The sequence below is a fragment of the Bufo gargarizans genome, chromosome 7, assembly GCF_014858855.1.
Source record: "Bufo gargarizans isolate SCDJY-AF-19 chromosome 7, ASM1485885v1, whole genome shotgun sequence".
Taxonomy (NCBI): domain Eukaryota; kingdom Metazoa; phylum Chordata; class Amphibia; order Anura; family Bufonidae; genus Bufo; species Bufo gargarizans.
Window position 1 is genome coordinate 195,830,686 of NC_058086.1, and position 9,794 is coordinate 195,840,479.

At 47.8% G+C, this 9,794-nt stretch overlaps 1 protein-coding gene across 1 annotated transcript; it reads right to left on the reverse strand.

Moving 5' to 3' along the window:
* Positions 1-5,303: 5,303 nt before the first annotated feature.
* On the reverse strand, positions 5,304-6,984 carry LOC122944252 (DNA damage-regulated autophagy modulator protein 1-like). Its single transcript, XM_044302486.1, has 7 exons — positions 6,866-6,984; positions 6,546-6,613; positions 6,221-6,363; positions 5,917-6,109; positions 5,729-5,781; positions 5,491-5,577; positions 5,304-5,381 (listed from the first exon to the last, which is right to left on the reverse strand). Exons 1-7 carry the CDS (start codon positions 6,982-6,984, stop codon positions 5,304-5,306), a joined length of 741 nt encoding a protein of 246 aa, XP_044158421.1.
* Between the last annotated feature and the right edge of the window lie 2,810 nt (positions 6,985-9,794).

The window sequence follows — 9,794 nt, forward strand, 5'->3', positions numbered from 1 at the left end:
GTGGATGACACATATAGCATAAGATGCTATACACGGTATGTGGCATCCACAGATCCCCCCCATAGCAGTGTCATCCAAAGATCCCCCTCTCTATAAAAGTGTCATCCACAGACAGCTGGACTTTTCTTCCCTGTTGCGGTTTTAGGTATTGGGTAAAGTATCGCTGCATTTCTAAGCGTACTTGTGTAAATGTATCGTTGTTATAGCTGCCCCCCCCTACTTTTGTCCTGGCCCCCAGTGTGCCCCCCCAAAATTTGAAAGCTAGAGACGCCACTGCTATGGAACTGTATAGCATTTACTATCTACATCAGTACCATAGAAGTGAAGGGAGGGGTGAACATGCGTGTGCACTACCATTCCATTCTAATAGGGGAATCAGGGACCCCCCCCCCCCCATCAACGTGAACACTAGGGGTCCCAGCAGTTGCACCCCCAAACAATCATACATTTTTAATGAGTGTTGTTAAAGGGGTTTTCTGATTTATCCTTAGGATAGATCATCAATATCTGATCAGAGGGGGTCCGACTCCCGGCACCCCCGAGCACCTGCTATGCTCTTCCCAGACCCGTGATGTCACATGACCTCGGCTCAGCTCAGTCCCATTCAAGTGAATGACACTGCGCTGCAATACCAAGCACCGCCACTATCCAATGTACGGCGCTGTTCGCAGTCCGCGGCGCTCCTGTCTCTTCAAGCACCTGATCAGCAGGGGGTGCTTTCTGTCGATCAGATACTGATGACCTATCCAGAGGAGGTCCTCAATATTGTACTCCCCTCTAACGGGAAAATCTAGAGCTGCCCAAAGAGGATTTTTCGCAAGTTTCCCTTTTATTTTTGTGCCTTCCTCCCCGTCCCGGTATTGGCTCGGCGGGATGTTATAAGACTCGGCAGACGCTTCTGATACGTAATTGCAGGTATTTATAACGGGGCACTCTCTTCGCATTGCTTTTCTGTTTACTTAATAGAGCTGCAGCCATAGAAGACATTGATTTTCGGAGAATCCGGCGCTTCTTGTTCGGTTTATTCCCATATTTCACAGAAGTGCAGCCGTACACAGCGCCCCGGGGACACCGCCGAGGTTTATGATCATTGGTCTTTATTGTCACTTGCAGGCACAATACAGCGAGTTATATAAAAGCAGAAGTGTTTATACCAGGAGGTGACGGTGCAATTAAGAGTTTATATCGCACTATGTCACCGGAAGGTGCGCTCCCCCCGCAGAATGGTGATGAAGAGCTATGGAGACACCTGTACCTGCATCGCCCAGGAGAAGACGACCCATCATACAGTTCCTTCTAATCCTCTAGGTTTGGAATAGAATGCAAGGACTGCATTTAGTCATTTTAAAGGGGTTGTGTAAGAATTGGAGGGGGGGAGTGGGGGGCATAGCCAAACCTGCCCACTGTAAGGGCTCATGCACACAAACGTTTTTTTCTTTCCGTGTCCATTCCGTTTTTTTTGCAGAACCATTCATTTCAAACGGATCCTTAAAAAAACTGGAAGTTACTCCGTGTGCATTCCGTTTCCGTATGTCCGTATTTCCGCTCTGCAAAAAATAGAACATGTCCTATTATTGTCCGCATTACGGATAAGGATAGGACTGTTCTTATAAGGTCCAGCTGTTCTGTTCCACAAAATACGGAATGCGCACGGACTTCATCCGTATTTTTTGCGGATCCGTTTTTTTGCAGACCGAAAAATACATACAGTCGTGTGCATGAGCCCTAAAGCGAAACTTACTCACCTTCTTCTCGCTCCTTCTCCTGGGACGCTCCGCTGGGATCCCTCGCTGAAAACATCCAGTCGTCCGCTGTGGAGAACGGATCGCCTTACGTCATGACAGATGGTTTGCACAACCCCTTTAAGGGTATGTTCACATGCTGGATTTTTACACAGCCCCATTCGGTGACTAACCGCCCATGAAACCACATGAAGACGTGACATGTCATGCAGAAGCACCGTCCATTCCCAGGGCAATTAATGGGTAGAGGTTTTATGGGCCTTTCGGTGCTGAATACAAAAGCTGCATGGAAATCTCACCATGTGAACGTACCCGTAGGCCTCTTGCACACGGACGTCGTGCATCCGTTCCGTGCATTGGGGACCGCAATTTGCTGCAATTCAACTTAAATGGGTCCGTGATCCGTCCGCACCACAAAAAAATAGAACAAAGTTCTTTTTTTTTACGGTGCGGAGGCACGAACAGAAACACCACAGAAGCACTCCGTAGTGGTTCTGTGGGGTTCCGCTCCGTGCTTCCGCTCCACATCTCCGTGATTGCGGACCCATTCAAGTGAATGGGTTCGCATCCGTGATGCGGAGTGCACACGGGCCGGTGCCCATGTATTGTGGGCCGCAATACGTACACGGGCACGCAACTTTCGTGTGCAAGAGGCCAAAAGGCAAAGCAGTAGTAGAGGGTATAGGGGAGAAATTTAACTCTCTATGGGCCATTCAGGGTTTGTGGAAAGCAGGGTAAACACCCCTGTCATGGCTGCCCTTAGGGTTTGTCACCAGATAACTGTGACCCCCACCAAAGCTAAGAGTGGGGGATCCGTGACAATAGGGGAAAGTCAATATGCCTCTTCAGCTTTTGTGTTAGACTTACCCTAAGTTCACACCTGAGCGTTTTACAGCGCGTTCAAACGCGCTGTAAAACGCTCAACACATGAAAACCAATGCTTCACTATGGGAATGGTTCTCACCTGGGCGTTTTACAGCGCGTACGATCGCGCTGTAAAACGCCCGACGCATAATCAAGTACTTGAGCTTCTTTGGGCCGTTTTGACGCGCGTTTGTGGCCATAGGACACTGCATAAAACGCGCGTTTGAGAAACGCTCAGGTGTGAAAGCAGGGTTAGGCCCCTTGCAGACGAGCGTTCCTCCCGCAGCGAGTCCGCAACGCAGCTCCCGGCCTGACCTCCCAGCGCTCCCGGGGGTCACATAGCATTATATTGATTTATGATCCCTTACAGTTCTGGAATGTATTAGATAACACTGGCAGCATTATCCCAGTGTTATCCAATACATTCCAGAACTGTAAGGGTTACATAGCATCATAAATCAATATAATGCTATGTGAATCCTGTCAGTTCTGGGAGGTCAGGCCGGGAGCTGCCGTGCTGACTCGCTGCGGGAGAAACGCTCGTCTGCAAGGGGCAATCCCATGTGATGAAGTATGAATTATTGTGTTGTCTATGCCACTACATGCCACTTACCAAATGCATGTTCTTATCGATTCCTCCTCCTTTCCGCTATATCTGACTTTCTTATGTACTTGTTCTCAATGGTTACGGCCGCGGTGGCCGCGCTTGCGTGCCATCCTCCTGTGTATTGTAGGCAGTCCGACCTGCCTCATGGGCTTGCGCATATAGGCACATGCGCAATCAATTTCTTGCCTCCGTCCTGTTATTTTCTTTAATGAAATCTTTGCGCATGCGCTGTCATTCGGTATCCTGCGCTTGTCCCACTCCCGTCTATTAGTTGGCTAATGAAAAGAATTACGGCTCACATGGGAGCGCGCACGCACATACAGGAGGCAGAGTTAGTAGATCGCTGATACGGCTGTCAATCAATAGAAAGGACAACGCTCCCTGACTGAGCAGATTATTGAAGAGAACAGAGCAGCCACGGCATGGAAAGCAGAAGGGGTTGTCCAGGATTTTACTATTCACTGCCTATACTCAGGATCAGGTCTTCCACGGTAGCTTCGTCTCCAGGACTACACAGCTCAGTCCACTGGGCATTGCTGATTGCGCACAACTTCCAAGTGACTTTCGTATTCTCATTTAAAAGGGTATTCCCATCTCAAACAATAGGTACATATCGCCACAGGTGGGACCCGAGATCGGAGTGGGGAAGTTGGTGGCCGGAGGACCCCGGGTTTTCTATGTTCTGGCCACCGCTAAGCACTCTCCCTATAGAAGATAATGGGAGCGCACAACGCTAGCGTGGCCACTGCTCCTATTCATTTCTATGGGGCCGTCAGAAATAGCCGAGCCAGTGCTCGCCTATATTCTGCCGCCTCATAGAAATTAATGGAGGGTGGGTGCACATGCGCAGTGCAGCCTTCACAACTTTCAGGGATCCTTTCTCATTGTAGGTGCAGGTCCCAGAGGTAGGACCCGCACCTATCAGACAATGGGGGCATATCCTAGCGATATGTCCCCATTGTCTGAGAATACACCTTTAATCTTAACCAGGGTTAAGTTTCAATTCACTGCCCTTAGTCAGTATTTGAATTCCATGGCCAAGGAACACTGGCTTTCTACGCCCCTGCTCTAATGCCAAGCTGTTCTAATGTCCGGATGCTTTGACATGTGGAGGTGCAGGACTTGAACTCTCTGCAAAGCTTACAGTATACCTTTTTTCAATAAAAAGTGTGTGCTCACTAGTGACCGAATTATCTGCTGAAAAGAAGTGGTTTTGCTCTGCAGCAGTTCATCATGATCACACTCTCGTAGATATATTGGATGCCCCTTTTATAATGCATAAAATGGCAACCACTGCACTCAAATATGTCTATTGGAATATCCAGCCTTGCCATTACCACCTTCTTCATGTCACTTCCAGAACATGCCTCTTGGTCACCGCCACAATGTTCCCTAGTTACAATAAGTTGCCTATAATGATGAATAAAGAGACTCAGACACAATGTTTGCTACCTCATCTAGTGGCTTTTATTAATAACAAGGCAGTAGATTGGAAATAGCCCTGTGAATCCCTGACTCTTGCAAAGAGTCGTACTTCAACACTCAGGAGAGGAAAAACCCCCAGTGGAGGAAACCTCTAAGGAGCCATGGCTGAAGGACTACCCCTCCTCTGGGCAAGGAGGTAAAAAGCCAACATTTTACGTGAGGTAGCTGAGGAAAGTCCGATAAATGACAAGTCCGGTATTGAGAACAGAAACCGAGCCCGGAATCTGCCTCTTCGTGCAGCAGAATATATCTGACTGCGGGAAGTCCGATAAATGCCAAGTCCGGTATTGAGAACAGAAACCGAGCCCGGAATCTGCCTCTTCATGCAGCAGAATATATCTAACTGCGGAAAGTCCGATAAATGCCAAGTCCGGTATTGAGAACAGAAACCGAGCCCGGAATCTGCCTCTTCATGCAGCAGAATATATCTGACTGCGGAAAGTCCGGTAAATGCCAAGTCCAGTTTTGAGAACAGAAACCGAGCCCGGAATCTGCCTCTTCATGCAGCAGAATATATCTGACTGCGGAAAGTCCGGTGAATGTCTTGTCCAGCGATGTACAGATGGATTAAGTTGTCTTCCTGGCGCTCTGCCCCTGTTTTTTAACTAGGGGTTTTCAGGGTCCTGGGTCTTTTGCCTCAGAATGATGGAGACGCCTTCTGTGGACAACATTAATGACAAACGCTGAGAAAAAAAAGAAGAAAGAACATGTATCATAAAATGGCTCTTATCTAATATATTCTTATCTAAAATGTTTCTGTGCACATGAGATCTTCAAATATCATCTACTCACCTGGAAATCCGTATAGTACATGATCGGGAATATTGTCAGGCCAACAAATCCCATCCACTCGCCCACCAAGCCGGTCATAGAGAAGATCTGCATAAGATAGAGAGAGAGAGTAGAGAATGTTAGTGCTCAGATGTAGTCACCAGTGGCTCTGGTATAAAGTGAGATGGGAGGATGGCATGTCCTTCAAGAGTTTCTCTATTACAATTACACAAGATTGTGAATATTGACAGGAACTCACCTCTTTACAGTGATCGGTGTTACATAGGCGGAAGAAGCCCACACCTACATCAACTGGAAGAACGTGTTAAGGAGAAGTAACGGAAGTGTATTATTATGGTGTTTACTGTCATGTCTGATCTGCTCTACAATGGAGTCTCAGACAGCTGATAATCTCCAGTGTATCCAGCACACAACATTGCACTGTACCAGTCAGGTATAAAAGGATACAGATCAGCAGTGCCACAATGGTCACCAAGGTTGATGCCAGTCTTATGTGGCACAGGCGACGACTGCTGAAGGATTTCTCATACAGGCATATAGCTTGGCTCAGGTTGTAAACTGCAAAGAAGAAAAATCCAGTTCCTGCGCTGATACTGTGGGCTAAGGGACTGATCTTCATCTAGAACATAAACAGAAATATAAATGTCATCAATGAGGTCACCAAGAAGATCTGAGACTAGAGAACAGCAGAGGATACTACTGGATACTTTTATAAAACCTGATAACTCACCGAACATACACCAGTCACGGCGTTCGCAATACAAGCGAGCCATCCCAAGGCGTATAGGATTTTCTGGCAGATGATATTTCGCTTCTCTGATGGTTCAGAATGGAGGATCATGAACCTGTATTGGATGGAAGCGACGCCAGCTCCTGAAATATACAATACATGTCATCATTATCATTTCTATACACACTTGTAATAATCTACAGGAGTCAGTGACGATTATAATCTCCAGTGATGACCACCGCTCAGAGCTAAATGATGATTACAGCTCTGGAGTCGCTGAGCTCTTCATCATCTTATCTCTACAGAGGAAGCTGCATCCACTTACCTAGAATGGAAGTCACCATGAAGACGACGGTGAAGACCGCCGATTCAGGAAATTGTTCTCCTATGGCACTAGGGGAAAAAACCAAAATATTTGGAGTTAATAGGAGACAAGTGGCAGAAATGTCTCATCATCAAGAGCAGAGGAGACTTTATGTACTTTTACCTGCCCCACTATATATCCATTACTTCCACAGTACAATTAATAATCCAGTAATAATAATAGTGATAATAATGTAATAATAACATCCCCGGAATGACACCGATAACAAGACAGTAATAATTACACTGCACGGTCAGGAACCTCGTCCCGTCCCCTCTTACCTGATGTATGGTAATTTTGAATGGCCTAAGATGACAGTAATGGCGATCCCGGCGCAAAGGCCTAAAAGCGTCCATGTGACGAAGAGGATAGGCAAGAAGGCCAAACCCCGAATCTCCATGGCGCAAAGGAAAAGATTCGCAAAGATTTGTTCAGAAAAAGCAAACGCCTGTCTGTCTCTCTCTGTATTCACAGATAATCTGGCTCAGGTAACGTCAGGCAGTGGTTTTCCTAGGCTCAGAACTCAGTGATGTCACTAGCTTCTATGATGTCATCAGTGCCTGAATCTGATTGGTCCTCACTAGGTTCTGTGATGTCATCACACATGCCTAAATGTGATTGGTCCTCACTAGCTTTTGTGATGTAATTGTCAGACATACCTGGATCTGATTGGTCCTCACAGTATTGTAAATATTTTGTGTGTATATATATATATATATATATATATATACACATAGTTGATATAAAAAGTCTACACACCCCTGTTAAAATGTCAGGTTTCTGTGCTGTAAAAAAAATGAGACAAAGATAAATCATTTCAGAACTTTTTCCACCTTTAACCACCTCCCGACCGCTGTACGCACCGATGCGTCCGGGAGGTGGTTGATTTACTCCTCCTGGACGCATCGGCGCGTCATCTCGCGAGACGCGAGATTTCGGTCACAGCCGGCCCGCGCATGCGCATCGCGGGCCGGCATTTCGTCAAGGAGTATTTCGTCAGCAACCTGCCGGCCAATGATCGCGGCTGGCAGGTTGCTGATTTAAAAAAAAAACAATCAGAGTGCCAGATAGCAGATCATATCTGTTAATATGATCTGTTATATGGCTGGCCTGCTCCTCTGCTGGTCCTTTTCGTCGGTTGGATCCAGCAGAGGAGCAGGCTACACAGTGAGTACACCAAACACTACATACTAGCCCCAGATCACCCCCCTGAACCCCAATTAACCCTTTGATCACCCCTTTGATCGCCCCTGTCAATCACTAGTGAAAGGAAAAAAGTGATCAGTGCAAACTGTCACTTTTTTTTTTTTCACTGGTATTGACCGTTAGGTTTCAGTATAGTTTAGGCCCCTTGGTTAGGTAGTTTAGGGATCAGTTAGCGCCCAGCCCACCGCACTGTAGTCACTGATTCGCTGATTAGCGTATCGCTAATCAGCATTTGTACTTTTATAGTATCTGGAAGTGATCAAAACTGATCACGGTCAGATCTATAATTGTATTAGTGTCACTTTAGGTTCGCCCTCCACCCAAAACGCAGTGTTTGCCCGATCAGGCCTGATCGGTTGCCCACACGTGCGTTCACCCACGCCCGCCCCACCGCAGTGACAAAAAATATTTTTTTTTGATCACTGCACATTCACTTTACACGCGCTGCGGCGATAAAAAAAATCAGTTTTGATATTTTTTATCAACCGCAGCGGCCTCCGGTACTTCGCTAGCCTCCCATTTGTAAGACAGGCTTGCTTTTTTTTCTTGGGTAGTCTCAGGGAATACCCCTAAATTTAGTTGCCCACATGTCAAACAGGGGGTATTCTTCTGAAGAGGCCTACAGGCTTCTGACCCAGTCGGATGAGGAATGGGAACCCTCATCTGATGAATCTAGCGGGTCAGAATACGAACCTGTAGAAAGCAGTGGCTCTCTGACCCAAAGTTCGGACGAGGAGGCTGAGGTCCCTGATAGCACCAGGCGTACCCGGCCCCGTGTCGCTAGACCGCAGGTTGCGCAGGATCCGCTTCAAGAGCAGCAGAGTGGGGCTGGTGCTGTCGGATTACGTGGTGAGGCATACACCAGCAGCGCAGCCCTTCCTGGACCTAGTACCAGCACTGCCGTAGAACATGGTGAAGTAGCGAGCACCAGAAGGGCAGTTGAAGCTGGTACGGTGGCACGTGCAGTAGTGACCCCGTCGCAGCCACCGCAAAGACGTGCCCGTAGAGCCCCTAGAATCCCTGAGGTGCTGGCAAACCCTGATTGGCAGTCCCCAACTTCAGCCGCACCTGTAGTTCCCCCTTTCACCGCCCAGTCTGGAGTTCGGGTTGAGACAGCTCAGATCGGTTCGGCCCTGGGATTTTTTGAGCTGTTCTTGACTGCGGAGCTCTTAGACTTAGTTGTGGCAGAGACAAACCGGTATGCCACACAATTTATAACCGCTAACCCGGGAAGCTTTTATGCCCAGCCTTTCCGGTGGAAACCAGTCCAAGTTTCCGAAATTAAAACTTTTTTGGGCCTTCTCCTCAACATGGGTCTAACTAAAAAGCATGAATTGCGGTCATATTGGTCCACGAACCCAATTCATCACATGCCCATGTTCTCTGCTGCTATGTCCAGGACACGATTTGAGACCATCCTGCGTTTCCTGCACTTTAGTGATAACAGCACCTCCCGTCCCAGAGGCCACCCTGCTTTTGACCGGCTCCACAAAATTCGGCCCCTCATAGACCATTTCAACCTGAAATTTGCAGATTTGTATACCCCAGAGCAAAACATCTGCGTAGACGAGTCCCTGATACATTTTACCGGGCGCCTTGGCTTCAAACAATACATCCCAAGCAAGCGCGCCCGGTATGGGGTCAAATTGTATAAGCTCTGTGAAAGGGCCACAGGCTATACCCACAAATTTCGTGTCTATGAGGGAAAAGATCAGACCCTGGAGCCGGTCGGTTGCCCTGACTACCTGGGGAGCAGTGGGAAGATAGTCTGGGACTTGGTGTCACCCTTATTCGGCAAGGGGTACCATCTTTATGTGGACAATTTCTACACAAGTGTGGCCCTCTTTAGGCATTTGTTTCTAGAACGGATTGGCGCCTGTGGTACCGCGCGAACTAGTCGCGCGGGCTTCCCCCAACGGCTCGTTAGCACCCGTCTTGCAAGGGGGCAGAGGGCCGCACTGTGTAACGAAGAACTGCTCGCGGTGAAATGGAGAGACAAGCGTG

What these genes read in the sequence shown, in the direction of transcription:
- LOC122944252 (XM_044302486.1), bottom strand. Translation starts at nt 6,984, where the DNA reads ATGGAGATTCGGGGTTTGGCCTTCTTGCCTATCCTCTTCGTCACATGG. An exon ending in CCGTGACTGGTGTATGTTCG is followed by an intron (nt 6,110 to 6,220) that starts GTGAGTTATCAG and finishes TTTATGTTCTAG; the next exon opens with ATGAAGATCAGTCCCTTAGC. An exon ending in ACACCGATCACTGTAAAGAG is followed by an intron (nt 5,578 to 5,728) that starts GTGAGTTCCTGT and finishes TATCTTATGCAG; the next exon opens with ATCTTCTCTATGACCGGCTT.